This window comes from Neodiprion fabricii, chromosome 4 (assembly GCF_021155785.1).
Source record: "Neodiprion fabricii isolate iyNeoFabr1 chromosome 4, iyNeoFabr1.1, whole genome shotgun sequence".
Classification (NCBI taxonomy): domain Eukaryota; kingdom Metazoa; phylum Arthropoda; class Insecta; order Hymenoptera; family Diprionidae; genus Neodiprion; species Neodiprion fabricii.
The window spans coordinates 36135569-36152311 of record NC_060242.1 but is presented as its reverse complement, the minus strand read 5'-3'; the positions used below and the strand labels follow the sequence as shown (position 1 = coordinate 36152311).

The following is a 16743-nucleotide window of genomic DNA, read 5'->3' as shown; positions in this document are numbered from 1 at the left end:
CGTCAGAAAGGGGGGGAGAGTGATGCGGTGTTAACAAAGAACAGTATTCAGGGATTTCTCTCTCTCTCTCTCTTCCCCCTTTGCTATACACGTATGCATTATTAGAAATTTTAAGGTGTAATAAATTGATGCAGGGCCTGATTCAAACGTAGATTTTATTTCCGCCCTGAATCGTGCTTGCATGAAGAATAACTTTGACCAAAGAATGAGGAATAATGACCGTGAGAGGGTGCAAAATTGACCATAGTTGAATTTCATTGGATTACATTTCGACATATCGTTCATTGCACTCACTCGGATTTCGTTCGAGACGATATTCGAGATTCCGAGTTCCGCAATGATTTTTTCTTTCATTTCTTCTAAAACGATCTGTCAGCATGGCACCGATTTGATGAAAATGAAATTCTGCGAGAAAAATCGAGTCAGCCATGAATGATAACGGCCGTCGGTCAACGGTAAGTTCTGAGCGTACCATAGCACGGTATCCATCGCGACAGAGAATACAATATAGGGGTACATATATTTATATATTCGAGCGGGGATCGATTGTATGAAAAGTAGCAGGACACAGTAGCAGAATGATAAAACATCGAGTGCAGGTAGGTGCAAAAAGAATAGGTCTGCATATTGCGCCCATGTATGTACAACATAAACTGCAATAAAAGTACTCACGTGAAGTTAGGCAGGATGAGATAGATGATGGAGAGCTGTCGATATCACAGAACTGCGATCCAATAACCGCGACAGGTTTTTTTTTTTATGTACGTGTGTCAAGTTGAAAATGAAATTTTCAAAACTTGGATGCAGCGACCTGATGCAACAAACTTATCTGCAACTCTCGGGAACAAAGAAGGCCACGTTCCACGCGTCCGGCGGCGGCTGACGCAACGAAACGTCAAAATCGTAAGTATAACGTTCAAAATATATCACCAGTTGAAAGAGACTTGCGGAAAGTCTGATTTTTACACCAATATATATGTATACGTGACTACAGTTAATTGTATGTTCAATTTTTATACTTATTTTTCTACTTCGAGTAATTTTTAAGTATACATTGAAAACCTACGTAATATATAAATATTTTTAAAGTTATTATTTAACAATAGTCAGCCTTTTTAGTTACTTTCGTTTTTTTTTTTTTTTTTTTTGTTTATTTTATACCGGTACCGTTTTATTCTTTCTTTTATTCTCTCGTTAATCGTTACTTGTTGCTTATGTATGTACCTATTTCGCGCGACGGAATGTAAAAATTCGTGTGATGTATCGTATATTTTTTATAAGCATATTCGTTCGGTTCCGGTTTAAGGCTTTTATGTTTATTCCGTATCCTTTAAGAACTCACGGTGTTCACACGCACTTTATACATTATCCACACGACGTTTCAAATGTTACGATTAATTAGTAGGTAGGAGTAATAGGAAGACTTCCTACTCTCGGAGGTAAAAAAAAAAAAAAACGCACTCTGGGTACGCTCGCTGTGTATTTCTCGCTGTATCTGACGACTGACTGACGAACTTAATCCTGAGACCTGGCTAACTTCACGCCGCAAGGTCCGTCGCTTCAAGTTCCGACCAGTCAGCCGGTCGCTGTCCCTTCTCCTCGAATTCTCGACTCTATATATTTCCTACCTCCGTGCTATGCACACAACCGATATCATCGCTAAACACTGATCGTCCTCGCTCAATTCTCGGCATCTCATTGGCGGATGCTTGACGATGAGATTTGAAGGGGGGGGGGGGGGGGGGGGGGGGTAGAGCGAGTTGAAGTCGACTTATCTGTTGCGTTAATAATTTAGCTGCGAGTTGATACGAGTCCACTTGTCTCTGCGTGCTCCACACCCTGACGACGATTATGAAGAGAGTCGAACGATTGTAGTCAGATGCGTTTACATTGGTTCACAAAACCCATCCCATCTATCTGCATTTGATGACTTCATCGGAAGTCATATGTAATCATATTGAGATTTTAAAATAGCCGCAAGAAATTCGCCAAACTGATCTAATCGATGTTCGTTAATTTTCTTTCTTTATATTTTTCTTTTAATTCAAATTATAGTGTCAACTTTTTATTCATTTTTTATTCTCTTTTTCCTTCGATCTTATAATTTTAGGCCAATTTTTGTATTATTCTGTCGAACTTACACGTAAAAGAATTTGATGTTCCAAGAGCTTTGCAGAAGCAATGGAAACGCTATTTTGAGTAAATTGTTGTCAATCAAGTGGGTGTAAACAGAAAATGTGTTCCTAAACCGTGTTACGTAAGCTATTAGCTATAACATAACATAAACGAGAAAAAACTACCTTCAGTAAAAATATAACGTATCCATGGAGCTTGATGAAGATTTTGAAGATACGTGTGTATATTGTATATAAGTGGAAAAAACAAAGAGCTTCAGGTTCGTTAAAACTAAAGAGTATCGACTCGAAATCGTTTGGGAAGATCATGTGGATGAAATAATATCAGCAGGCTTGACAGTCATCGCGTATAACTGTATTAACCGTATACATGTATAATAACAGTATAGTACAGATAAAACGTTGAACCACGTGATCACGTGTGATACGTAAACGTGCCATCGACGTCACGTGTTAATGTATGTATACAGCACGTGTAAGATACTTTGAGTTCGCTTAACCACAGTCAGCTGTTTATGTCAGAAAAGTGACAGCTGTGGAAACCAGCAGCCGAACAACTCGTTGGGTAAGAGAGAAATTATCTTATTGGATCTAGAAAAGATGAGATACAAGTCGGTAGAGCGAAAATAACCGAGGGTAACGACGGCTGGCAACTATATAGGTATATTTTATGCGCGCAAACATCACCCGACGGTCTGTAAAGAGAGAGAACGTGCCTGAATTGTACGGAAAGAACCAGAACATTCTAGAACGTTTACCGCTTGCAGATTCGCAACGACCGAAGTTGCGTGTGGCGTGCGTTGGATAAGGTAAAATTGATTTTTAAAAATTATACACAGTTTCACTCTGCTCCATTTGACTTTGTGAGAAGATTTGCTGATTTTGAAATACGCACGATCATTCGTTGCGCAACCGGCAATCGACGCAAGTGTCTCGTTTGTAGAAATTTATATTTATGGTTACGCGCGGAGAAGAAGGAACGGTATAACAAAAAAAAAAAAATAAGACAATATTCAAAATTCCCCGAACTGATTCTCATGTTTTCCTACAGAGGTTTTCAGAAGCAAAAACATTGTGACATTGAAGTTTGGATGGAGAAGAAGATTCCAGAGGTTTTCCGTGTCGCCGAAAAGCTTTATGCACGTCAGGCTACAAGTCACTCGATGGTCAGTTCCAAGTTCATTGCTCTATTTTATTTTTCTTCTTTTTCTTTCTCCCTTTACTATTTACAGATGTAAGCCAGCGAGTTAGGATGCAGAAAGAGTGGCTATAAATAGCTATCCGAGTCGATGCCACTTTAAGGTTGTATAGAAAGTCAGTGTCGAATGTTCTCGAATGATTCTCAGGTGTTTATAAATAAATAAGGTTTCTGAGGCTAAACTGCCTTTGAATCGGCTTTACAGAATTAGGAACAATAATTCGGCGGCGCGGCGTTTGCCTGCTCCCTTCTGCTAATCGGCAAAATCTTAATTCGAAATTATTCGTTCGTATTTTCCTGAGCACTTCCGTGACGGATCCGCGACCACGAGATCCTTTTATTACACATCCCCCTCCAAGGGCCTGCATACAGAAGCCAAGGAAAACCAGGATGGACAGGGCTTGGTAAACCGGTATAAAACTTATCCGAGGGATCTTGCAAGGCAAAGGGCGGATACATACGGACGAGCGATCGCAACTGCAAATGTATGTATGGGTAAATAAATATGTTAGTGTAGATATCGTGAGCACACATCTCGCAAGTGGGTTTACATCATGACTTAGGGAAGAATTTATTTAAATGAAATGCACACAGCGAGCTTATCTGTAAACCAAATCGTTTTATACATATAGTCACTACACACGTTAAACTAACGTCATTTTTTATGTAGGCATAATATGTATACGGTGAATATTTAAAAAAAAACTTTCCATCGAACGTTTTCACGTGTAAATTGACTATGCAATGTTAGACCCGTTGTATTATATCTATATGCGTAGAAAAAGTAAAACGAAACGTAGAATATTACTTTACTTTCAATTTCAATTGCAACTTATTCCAACGAGCAGCTCTCGGTGTTAGAATGATTATACCTGTTCTAATGCAATCTGTCGCGATTAGACGGACTCGTCTGATCGCTAAAATTTTATTTACGTCAACAATCCATTATACCAATAATGCATACTAATAAATGTAAACTCTAAAACGAGGCATGAATGTTGATTGAAATTAATTTCGTTGCAGTGTTTTTTGACGCTCGCGTTTTATTGCAGATACTTGTCGCTCGGCTCTTATAGATACTGTTTCTTTACGCTGTTATTATATAACGCCACAATATTTTTCCATCAGTCAAAAAGCAATGAGGAACGAAAAAATTAATTAATCGTAAACGAGTTCGTGACACTTTTTGACACGAATACCTTAGGGGTTGTGCATAACGTTGTACCCGCATGTATGCAAGATACACGATGCATTTATTGCATCAACAGCGTTCGACCCGATCATCGTCTAAATAATTCACCTCACATTGCGTCGGGGAAAGGAAAAGGCCGTTGCACCTCATTATACAACTCTTCCATTCGAATCGCTCTTTGTTACACATATACAGACATCTCTGTTTGGCATCGATCGGTTATACGCATTATATTATATATCTTGTACGTACAGCTATAATATCGAGGGTTAAATTGCCAATCAGACAAGTTTGCTCGGCTCCTTTTCATCGCCTTATACCAGATTATTTCCAACATGCCCCCATAGGGACCCCTGGTAATAGGCAAATCAGAATACAAGTCTACTCTGAACAGTTTCGCTGCTCTTTTGTTAGCACGCAACGAATGTCACCCAGGCGAAACTCAGAGTTGCTCAAAGTGGACTTGTACCCTGATTTGCCTATAATTAGGGGTATCGATGGGGGGCGTCACGATAATAATCATTATGCATTGCAACCCGTTATCAGATCATTTTATTAATTTTCTCTCTTCTAGGTGGCGAATGGTCGTGATTTTCCAGCATCGTTCTAAACTCGAAATTAGTGCTTACAATGGTTCGTGAGATTTTCCGTTCATTCGCAGTAATCAAAAAAGTTATTCAACATATTCACCTAATGTTTGCAGTTTTTCTCTACGATACGACCGTGGCGTCGAGTTTATCATTTAGAAAATCTATAAAACAAAGGAAAAGTTTTTATCGTACATACTATGTACAATTTACATGGAAATGAGCGAAGGTTGGCAAAATCAAGGAGAGTCCTTCACGCAACGGAGCATGTAGATTACAAATTGACCTAGAATCGCGATTCAAACGTATGAACACCCGTACTCATGAATTTGCGTGACCCGGGCTGTAACGAAGTTCGTTACAAATCCAGTGCAAACCTGATCCCTCAGATTGCGAGTTGCAATTCCGGTGTTATGCGCGTCAAGCTCCGCATTTTATTTTCTCCCGTCTTTTATACCATCGCGAGACGACTTTTTGTATTTTAGAGTTTTAATGCGCAGCAATATTACAGGTTGCAAAGATTGGCGATAAATAAGTAGGATCACTAAATATAATTGAATGTGATTAACAGTTTAAATACACACGCGCGCACACACACACACACACATATATATATATATTAGGGGTGCGCGGGTACTGAAACTCTTCGGGTCCGGTAGGGCCGGGTAAAATGGATTACTTTCGGGTCGAGTACCCGAAAAACTCGTATTACTAAAATTCCCGAGTTCCTCAAAAATGTTGGGTTTGCCGAAAATTGCGGAGTTTTCGAAAATTTTGCTCGTGGCTGTTTTCGCTTCTCCAAAAATAACGGGACTTCTAAAGTGAACAGAAATTTTCGATAATTGCGGCCTACCCGAAATTTTTGGACTACCCGAAGTTTTCGGACTACCCGAAGATTTCAGGTTTGCCAAGAAACCCGACCCGATGCAAATCCAACCCGTACCCGAAAGTACCTGAAATCTTCAGGTAGTCCGAAAACTTCGGGTAGTCCAAAAATTCCGGGTAGGCCGAAATTATCGAAAATTTCTATATATATATATATACGCAGGTACAATATAATCTGCGCGAAGGTACTTTCAAAGTTGACGAAGGTTAACGCGGTGAGGTTTTACAGTCCTTGTAAATAATGTATTCTTATCGTTCTTATTTCAAATAGACTCGATATTTCCCCGCCCTGCAATCTCTGTTTGCCTTTCTGCCTGCTACCAAGCTGCTGCGCAGGTTCTCCTCTTTCAATTTAACTTCCTGCCCGCTAAAGTGTCAAGGCTACGTATATAGAGATAGAAAGGCCCTAAATAACACATATGACGTGAGTGGTAGGAGGGTAAAGCATTCAACCCCTCCTCACCTCCTGCCTCGATTCGTTAGGTATCGAAACATCGTTCATCCAAGTATAAGATTCCATCTGTCGTACGTTTAAAACGTCAAAAAACGGAACTGTTTTTAATGCTTTACATGAAAGGATAATCGTTACATTCCTGTATGATCGACATTCACTGCATTACGTGCATTTGTATAATTGTCGTATATCGTGTAGTTCAATGACGATATATTTGAACGATACAAGTATACGGGTTTTAACAAAATATATCGCTTTGTCTTATACATGTAATACATCGTGAGTTTTCGGTGAAACTTCCCGAGGCTAACGACGTGTCGCCGGCAGATAGGCAACCAAAGTCACACCTCAAACGCTTAAGATGTAAGCTCGGTTGCTTATTTGCCGGTGACACATTGTTAGCACCGAGAACTCTCACTGAAAACTCACCTTATGTTGAAAAAAATATTACGATAAGTATGTAAACCATGAAAATTAGTCGGGAAAAATCATAGCCAGAAATCAGTATTGTTTCTACAGCAAACCGGCTCTAGAATAATAATCGCCAGCAGCAACATCGCGTAAAATATAATGCGATTGGTATAACACGTATATATAATTAAAAAATGCAAGTGAATCGATAGCCCACCTGTCGGAATATTGTTTCCCTAAACGTGCACGAAGAGCCAATATACGCATGATTTCTAAATGAACGAGTAACACCCAATTATCCACGAAATTCTTATCATTAAGCATGCGCGTGGCTAAACTCAATTCAATCACGTGTCGTGTTGGTGTAAACGAGGACAGGACTGGACAGGGTTTATGGATAGATAAACGGATGGATAGATAAGGGTGAAAGTGATGAACATAGACAGAGAGAGAGGTCGAAAGCGGAATGAGGAAGCGGGGGCTGGAATGAAGCGGATGGAGGAGGGAATATATCGATTTGCTGGCGGTACTGCAGCCCTTGCTGCAGCTGTCGAGGCTGATGCAACCTTGCTACGGTCACCTTGACGCCACTTTCTCACCCCTGTCAGCCCGGCGCCCCTCGTTAGGTGCTATTGGTTTACGGCCTTCGCAACCTCGATTATACTTACGGGGTTCGGATTAAAATTCAAGAATCCATTGGGTGTGAAAGCTGATTAGAAAAGGTTGAAAACAAATGAACTGCGAAATAAGGGTTCCGACAATAGTACTTCAGAAATTACAATACACGTGTTTGGACATTGACGTGACAAAAATTGTGAAAAAATTTGATACATCTACATACATAACTACTAATGTATATCGTTGTAGTTGTGACTTTGGACTACAAACTGGATCGCAGTATATCATATTTATCGATATACTCTAAGCTTGCGAAATTGACTACACATCGAATTCGTTTGCGATTGCGAGTGAATAATAATAACTATGATAATGATAATAAAAATAACAATTATAGTAATCATAATAAAGGTCAAAGCCGCTTATCTGCTAAAGGATTTGAATACGCTGGGTGGTTACATGTGTATAATTCATTGGAATAGATAAAACGAGTTGACGTATACCTATGTATGAGCTATAAGATCGAAAAGCCTCGAAAAGTTATCGCTCAATCGTCCCGAATACAACAATTCGGTATCATTGACCAGGTATGAACCCTGACAAAGCTAAGCACGAATTCAAATTATGGGTATTTTTAGGTCATCGAATTCTTTAGCCCGCCTATAGTCGTTGTCCTGGAAAAGTATTCAGACTGAGGATAAAAGATTTCAACGAAAGGAAGAAAAAAAAGAAAAAAAAATTCGAAAAATATAATTCCCGATTAATGGAAGAAAGGCAGCGTTGAAAGTACATATACATCGTAAATAAATATTTTGACGTTTTATCACGGATGACAATAACGCGAAATTCCCTGCTGAGAGCACGAACGTCATACAAGTAATCTTTGGCAGATGGACGTCTCGAGTAAGGAATTTTAGAATGAATTTAAAATGTGTTATCTAAAAATAAAACACTTGGCACCGCATTCTATGATTTATTGGGACATTTCCACAATCAACTGGATCACGGCGCGTGAGGATGTCGATGCCCGGACGAGTTTTTAAAGAGCCAAGGAAATGGGAAGACGGATGCGTGTCTCACTCAAAGGCAAATAAAGCATCCTTGCAGGATTAGGAATTTTTTATTGATGCCGTCGATGTTGGAAGATATCAACTACAAGTATGAGCACCGTAACGATCGCCCAATTTTAACTTATCGTTAGCGACAGCGGCGGATACGGAAGTAGAAAAATTGAGGCCATATTATAACGTTTATTTACACATATATGTATGTAACAGACGAAACGGCATCTTCTATCACGTATGACAGAGCTGGAAATGCAACCGACTCGCCATTATTATATACGACACAGTTTCGGTAAACATTCGGAGTTATCAACCATCATACATATCGTGATATCAAATTACATTGACAAAAATAGAATAGACAATGCATACACAATGAAACACGCGTGTTTAGTCGCGGAGACTTAATGAATGATAAAACCGTTGTCTGGCTCCTATATGTTGTCCAAAAGAAATCATATTTACGGATTTGTGTCAACAACCAAGCGGCACGTGCACAAGTTGTATCTTATAGCGAGTCTAATTCTACTCGAAAGATATGTCTATTATTTCCGTATTGTATTTATTTACCTAATCAATGTAAACGTGTAAGAACTCTTGCATTTTCTACGCGGCTAACGATAAATTGATAATTCCCTATTTGTAATAGTGATAAAACAACGACGATCGGGGCGGAAAAACCCATCCGTTTTTGATAGTCCCCTTCGCTCTATATTTTATAGCACCGATATGACTGATAAATATTTCTCTATAGTTGATATCATATGACCGGAAATTCAAACCGCACCGAAGCAGGTGAAACAGCCAGTAATCGTAACACGTACGGTTTGTTGAGGGTAAGTAAGCGTGTCCGGTCTTTGACGACAATTGATCAAGGCAACGTTTTTCTCAATTTTGAATTCCTGCGGAATCGTCGGATTCAAGAAGCAAAATCTTCGCCTTGTACATTGTTGTTTCGTATATGTATAAGATGTATACAATGTACAGTACGTTTATTTTTTTCATATTTATGCACTCAAGAGATCGCAGATTAGCGTTCCATAATTACCATAAAACCCATAAAACAGCCATAAATTAAGTCTTAGCAAAAAACAAAGGGAGATCGAAGATCTTTCACCCGTGTTGACAGTCTTGTCGTGGCGTATGAATTTTCTGTGTACACATACGTGCGGATCTAACGGTGAAGTTGACATAAGATCCGCGGAAAATGACAAAGGAAGCGATATTGAACCTGATTAAAGTTAGGTTAGACTCTAACGGACGAGTCGGGTGAATTTAGTTGAGAGCGAATTAGATTGATCGAGCGTGTCGCGTGGTCGTGACAAAAAACACAAACGGCAACAACGCAATAATCCACTTCCCATTTAACAACTCTCGCCTGTCCGAGGCTCCAAATAAACTGGGTTTTTACCCTTTGAAATGAGTGGGGTAAATTGAAATGATAAAAAAAGGCTCACCCGGATGCGTCCAGAACGCTCCTACCCTCAAAGATCACCCAATCTTGGCCTCGTTCTTCCAACAATTAAAGTTTCAGAAGAGAAAGACGAAGCACTGTACGCCTCTGTGGCTGACAGTTTCTTGCACAACGCGCAATGGCGTCGAAGTTACACAGCTGATCACTACGCGGCACTCGCGCGTAGATAGCTATAGATGACGCCATAATAAAGTGCGGAAAGTAGTCCGTCAATGACGCCTAGATTCAATGTTTTCGAATATATTTCAAAGATTTTTCTTTCAGGTTGTTCTGAAAAATCTGTCAACAAAGTGCGGATGGTTTTTTCAAGTTTGTTTCAACGAGATACATTTTTGAATTTAATTATTCGTCAGATAAATAAAGGTAGAGTGTATACTATAGGTATACACACTTGTACGCATGTCACATGTGGATATTAATTCAGCGACGGCTAGTTTTTTGACCAAGTTGATTACGTTGGTAACGTAGATTCAGCCCGTGGCGGCCGTTTATATATGAGAGATCATCCAATTTTACTCCAACGATTCCTACTAACTGACTGAAAAAATTGTTCCAGTTGACCAAAATGCGACGATGATTTTGCGCACTGCGTTATGAATCGAAGAACAGATTTTAAGCTCAACAAAATATAATCGGTAACATTAACTATTGTTGCGAATAAATTTTAGACCCTGACATCGAAGAATTCCGAATCATTGTTAAACCGAGAAGTCATAATTTATTATTCGATAGAGCGGTAAAACAATATTGATTCAATTTTATTGCATTTGATGATCTAATGCGAAAAACGTGTAACTTGATATAAGGATATTCAATAAGATCGCAAAAAATTGTACTACGTATTAGTCAAATTCTGACAATTTAGACTTTTATAAATATCATATTTATTAGAATCAAAGTGAAAGTTATATCTCCATAATTATGGCAGCGTATGTAAAATTGTGGAACTTTCGGTCTTACTAAATTTTATTGTTATTAATTTCGGTCGTGCGTAAAATACACGAACTACGTGGTGTATGGATATCGCGGTAAAACTAATTTGTTTGTCATTATTATTGAATATCTCGCGGTTGAAAATTTCACTTTTCATGAACTATCAAGAGCAAGAAGGTAAACTTATTTCAAGCCTCCGTTTGAGGGTAAATCAAAAAACTAATCATAAGGTAATTTCAATCGGTCAAGAAGGAGCGTAGCACTACTTCAAGATTTCAGCGCGTGTTTGCTGTAAATAAGCCTTTACGTATAGCAGCCAATAATAATCATGTATTTCCGTTATGCATTGGCAGGGTTCAAGAAATCGTCATGGAAACAGTTTCACTACACTATGGCTGAAGGGGCTGAAGAAAATCTACGTGGCGCCCTCTGTCATAAGCTTCAGGAAAAAATTTAATTTCGATATATGGTCTAAGCATAGACTTATCCTGGACTTATATCTCTGCTTATACCTATGTTTGGCTGCTGGATCAGGAACGCTCAGGAAATAAGGCACGCCATGCAGACTTTTCAAATTGGGCTCGAGACAGAAATTTGAAGTCCATGAATCGGTGAGTGACGCGTTCTTCACGAACTTGTGTCGGGTTTCTGAATTCTATAGTTTGTAAATATTTTATTTTGACTCGAACTGGATTTATGACCAAGCACAAACGCCACTTGAGGTTTATAAACTTTTCCAGTTTAATTGTGATCAATTTTATCTTGTAAACTAAAAACTTTTGTGGTTAGAAATTTTGGACAGAGTGGCAAACTTCCGTTTTGACACATGTGTGTGGAGGTTCAAAGGTTATTAAAATAGTAAACCTTGCAGCGTCTCATAGCCTAGAAAAAAAGACCTAACGTAAAGCAATACATTTGATAATAAAAAAACAAAAATTGTGCAAGTATGGCAGATCACGAAAAACTTGTTGAAGTAAATCCGAGTAACGGAATCTCTTGTGTACGTTTTCGTAACGAAAGAGGATTGTCGATGGAACAAATAACAAAAATATTCTCCAAATACGGTGAAGTACTGAGCGTTAACGCAGCCGGCGTTAATGAATATGGTTTTCGTTTCATAAGGTTTCGAACAAAAGAACAAGCATTGGAATGTGTGCGGGGTTTGGAAAATGATCCAAATATAAGACTCCAGGAAGCTAAACACAAAAATGAAAATCACAACAATAATACCCCTCCTAATCAGTATAGAAAAAATAACAAATCAAGCATCCATGGACTGGAAACTAATAATCCGTTGCACAATACCAATCAAAACGGCAGAACACAATTGACGAACGGTAGTAAAGACACAGCCAAACCAGAAAACAACGACTTTCAGCAACAAAATGGAGAAAATATTGGTAGGAATGACTTGAACGGTGCTGATAGAAGTGCCGGTAAAGACTTTAAGACTGCCAAATCGGATGGCCACAATCCATTAAGGAAACCATTGAGTGCGAGGCTTGCTAGGAATTTACCCAAAAATGAGTCAGATTGCAGTAATGAGGCGCAAGAGAATTCAGGGTATCGATTAAATGTGTCGAAATTTGCAGAATTGTACAAACGTCGCGGAACCATTGCCACCACATTTCAACCATCCAACAATAATTGTCAAAATCAATATCAGAAGACGTTTGTTGACACACCTGCAATACCCGCTGGTGCGATACCACAGCCAATGATTGCCAGTCCACGTTCTTCGCGTACCAGTAGTAAAAGCCCGTCTATAATAACCGATGCACCGCCACCCTTAATCAGCAACCCGCTGGAACCAAAAACACAAGCCTACCTCGCTTACGATGTAGTCGTGGCAAATATTCATTCTAATTTGGGAGTTAGTAACATTTATGAAATGTTCGACAAGTTCGAACCGATCTATGTATCTGACATCGAAACTGTCCCGGAGATCAATGTACGGTTTTGCTTTGTTTACTTTAAAACCCCATCCGTTACGCTCCAAGTCGAAGAATCGTTTGATGGTATATCTGCATTTGGGAAGAATCTAATCATCTTACGGCCAGAGACATTGGAGGCAGAAGCAAGGATCTTCTAAAATAATGACACTGCAATTAAAGCCGAGTATCGATATTCCTAGTATCGATACAAGTCATTAAAGGTATGTAATAATATTTCACAGAATGCGTTTTGTGAATTTAAATATTGTGGAATTTACTTGTTGAAGCTCATGACTTATTTTGTGCGTTTCTCTATTTTTCAGTAGGACTTAGTACTGCGGCATTTGGTATTGAGAAATTGGACTTTATGGGCGCATAGTTGTGACCATTTAACAAAGAATCTGTTTCTTCTTTTTTCTCCTTTTACACCAACTCGCTTGACCATCCAATCTGGAGTTAGTGTCTAGGCTTGTGACGTTCAACACTAATTACCTTGCACTAGTGCAGAAAAAAAAATCACAAACATGAGATATGTAATCTTCATTTGATATAGGTAAGAGAATGCCTAGCTGTCCATGAAGCACGACCATACCTCAAATATCTAAATAAATTAGCCTACAAGTTGATATTTTAGATTAGTTCTATTATACTTTTTTATTAGTCAGTGCTTTTATGCTAATCAACTACATTCTTGTTAGGTTATTTTAGTTTGCACCACTAGAATTGAGACACTGCTGATCAAAATTCTGTACACTAGCGTGAAGCTTGGATAGAATTAAGTGATATTTCTCTTAGGAAAAATTAGTCATCAAAGAGAAGATGATAAAGTTCAAAGATGAACATTTGTCCGATTTTATTACCTCACAACTTTATATACTCCAGACTTTATTGTGAAAGAGATCATTTTGATAGATTTACTAAAATGAATGAATGCTTTTATTTACGGTAAATTTGAGGTTGCTGTATTTTCTAATTATAAAATTTTTTTTTCAGTTTTTTTTTTGTTCGCTCTACCTCGTTAATTCAATCTTAGTAGTAAGTCCAGCGTTAACTATAATTGTCATTGGCTGTTCAAAGAGTATTCTCAAAGAACGGGTGAAATTTGTGCGCCTGTTATTCACATCATTTACCGTAACTGATTTTACTTGGACTGTACCTAACTGAGACATACGTGATTACATACATACAGGTGTCCAAAGGATGATCAAGTTTGAAAAAAACCTTAAAAAATATGAGAGTTAAAAGAAATACTTTTTGTAGGTGAATTCAAACAATCACCATCCTTCATGCATGTTTACCCTAATTATTTGACTGATGAACCAAAAGAAACCTAATAAATTAAAACCGTTTCTTCAATTTTTATTTTTTTTTTCCCCCCCATTCTGATTTTACCGTCAATTCTGTTACGGCAGGTCTGATAGATTATTGCTTATTTCATTGTAATTTTCTCCAGATCTGGCGTTGAATTACTAGTACATAACTTTTAAAAAACTAGTTTAACCATGGCCTGTTACACAATTTCAGTTTTTCACTTCGTGCATGCTCTAAGTATTCAAATATGTTATCAAACAGATTTTTATGCTAGCAAGATAGTATTCTGAGAAACAAATCATCAGTGTCAAAACAAATTGCAAGTATTTACATTTTTTCAAAATATAACTTATTGTGAAGGTATCTAGTCATCGGGAAAATTCAGCGAACCAGGCAATAGAATCGTTTCCTGGAATTTATGATTTTCCTTTCACTGACTATCGCTCAAAGACATTACAAATAATTCTTGTCAATATCAGAAATCACTTTACCCAACTCATGGAAATATTTTTAAGTTAAGTTAAGGCAGTGAAAAATGAAAAAAATATCCAACCGAACATTTAAAATATACTAAGTATTTTGTTTAATTTTATAAAAAATTATCGATATGAACTCGTTGGTCGAAATGAGTCACGATATATTGCAGAGAGATGACTATTATTTTCTAGTGCACCGAAAAATGCCAGTGTATTTATCAGTTTTTTTAAATCAGGCAACTTAATGGTAGATAGTATCAAGTGATCAAGAAATCTGTGATTAACGGACCTTTTTTTTCGACCATGAAAAGTAAAACATTTATTTCATTGAAAAAGTGAATACTCAATCAATGTTCAATATAGTAATGAATGAATGAGCCATTGCCTGCTTTAGCTAATTTGTTATTCTATTTTTGATAGACATATATGTATTTAAAGGTATGCGTGTACATACGTATATATATTTTTGATTCTACTAAAAAAAATGCGAGTTCAAATTCTGATATCAGGCTCCGTTACGCGCGATGTCCAATGCGGCGTATTACACCTTTTTACAATTGTCTCGGTTCATTATACCAGACCATATTATCCAGGTATATAGTTCAATTCAAACTCTGACATCAAATATTGCCGCATTGCAGATCATAAAAACCCATTTTCGTGAACTGTAATAATAAAAAATAAATAGGGTTATTACTTGGTATCCATATGTTTCTTCTTCTTCACCTTTTGCCAATCACATCCGACCGTTTTAGCAATAATTGATCATTGAAATTCAAATGATGCGACTACGGTTCTGCTTCGGATGCAGAGCGGTGAATGTATCCTTTGCTTCGATGATTTATCCCGCTTTGTCGTGTTCAAGTCAAGTTGCGCATATAAATGTGCCGCCCTTGCATTTCACGCCCTTGTCCTTGAGTTGGCAATTTCCCGTCTAGCGGACTCGAGTTTAACACCTGGCGTTTGACTTATCCATCGAAAGATCGATCAATCTGTACATAGGTATGTAATACATGCAAAAATGCCCAAGGCGATGCGGGAATCTCCGTAAGCTGTTTTCTGTGTCTGGTGTTTTTCCATTTTGAATTGACTCGAGGCGATCTGAAAGCCCGTAAAATCGTCCAGTCTGTCATCAACGATACCGGAAAGCAAAAACTTACGTAAATGTTCAGGTGTTTTGGCCGAATCCTTTGCTATTCGTTTCCCATGGCTACGATTTCCCATTCTATCTGTTTTATAGATTAATTATAATTCTGACGCATTAATTCCAAACACCCTTTCAAGGTCGATTATCCGCGAAACCGTAGGTGTCAACTTTGCATAATTATACACGAAGTATAACATGATTACTTGATGAAAATGTCTAAAATTTCACCAAAATTATTCCCAAAATGTGCCATACTTGTGTCGTACTTTAATTTGATCGCCAACTATCATCTTTCTAATTACGGAGTAAATATATAGTTGAAAATTTGATCGAAATGGGGCATTGCCATCCGAACGAAACTTCGCGATTTACGAGGCATTCAAAAACGTCGGCAAATTATCATAAATCTTGAGATTGTTTCAGTTTCACGATGTACGTATGTAGTTACTGAACGGTAAAAATTCTGTTTTTATTCGCGAACGTGTAAAACGAAATGTGTACCGTGCACGTATCCATATTTATTGTTAAAAAACAAAGAGAGATAAACAAAAGCATCAATCCAACCATCACTTACACGTTCGTTCCTATAACAATCAGCTGTTCGTAAACGTTGACAAGTAAAAATAAAAACTATGTTATACGCATGTACCCTGCAGCGAGACGTCTTGAATTGCTGCAATTGAAATAAACAATTGTTATATTCCAAATATTTTGGTAACGAAAGAAAAACAGGCGGAGAAAAGCTTGGGGGAAAGCAATGTCAAACGTGGCAAAATATCACTACCATAATCATCCTCGATATCGCCGTAATGATCATTAAGCAAAGCAATACGTGATATATTTTATGAGGATCATTAGCATCACATGGCTGAAGTGGGGAGAGGCGGAAGAATGGCCAGCACCAGACGCTGAGTCTAGCGTTCC

At 38.1% G+C, this 16743-nt stretch overlaps 2 protein-coding genes and 2 long non-coding RNA genes across 11 annotated transcripts in view; 2 read left to right on the top strand and 2 right to left on the bottom strand.

Annotated features, from left to right (window-relative positions):
• LOC124181179 (cyclin G) overlaps positions 1–10152 on the bottom strand; it is a 31718-nt gene extending 21566 nt beyond the window's left edge. For 2 of the 3 annotated variants that reach the window (XM_046567494.1, XM_046567490.1), the window contains exon 1: positions 10002–10152. The gene's annotated coding sequence lies outside the window, so the exon portion shown is untranslated. Of the gene's footprint in view, positions 1–672; positions 1436–10001 lie in introns of those variants that run through there. The other variant, XM_046567492.1, reaches the window with a different exon arrangement.
• Positions 2484–6592, top strand: LOC124181191. Of its 2 annotated transcripts, XR_006870399.1 has the most exons (4): positions 2484–2944; positions 3187–3301; positions 3368–3818; positions 5100–6592. It is a non-coding gene; the product is annotated as an uncharacterized LOC124181191 (long non-coding RNA). The 2 variants fall into 2 exon arrangements; XR_006870400.1 differs by having other exon boundaries at positions 3187–3818.
• A 1194-nt stretch (positions 10153–11346) lies between the features above and the next one.
• Positions 11347–15349, top strand: LOC124181178 (GATA zinc finger domain-containing protein 14-like). Of its 3 annotated transcripts, XM_046567489.1 has the most exons (3): positions 11351–11562; positions 12074–13106; positions 13209–15348. In XM_046567489.1, the coding sequence occupies exons 1-2, from the start codon at positions 11555–11557 to the stop codon at positions 13041–13043; spliced, it is 978 nt and encodes a 325-aa protein (XP_046423445.1). In that variant the 5' UTR covers positions 11351–11554; the 3' UTR covers positions 13044–13106; positions 13209–15348. The 3 variants fall into 3 exon arrangements, with proteins under 3 accessions (XP_046423444.1, XP_046423443.1, XP_046423445.1); XM_046567488.1 differs by having other exon boundaries at positions 11347–13106; positions 13212–15349; XM_046567487.1 differs by having other exon boundaries at positions 11350–13106.
• LOC124181190 lies at positions 15098–16743 on the bottom strand. Of its 3 annotated transcripts, XR_006870398.1 has the most exons (4): positions 16604–16743; positions 16394–16492; positions 15833–15901; positions 15098–15773 (listed from the first exon to the last, which is right to left on the bottom strand). It is a non-coding gene; the product is annotated as an uncharacterized LOC124181190 (long non-coding RNA). The 3 variants fall into 3 exon arrangements; XR_006870397.1 differs by having other exon boundaries at positions 15833–16492; XR_006870396.1 differs by having other exon boundaries at positions 15098–16492.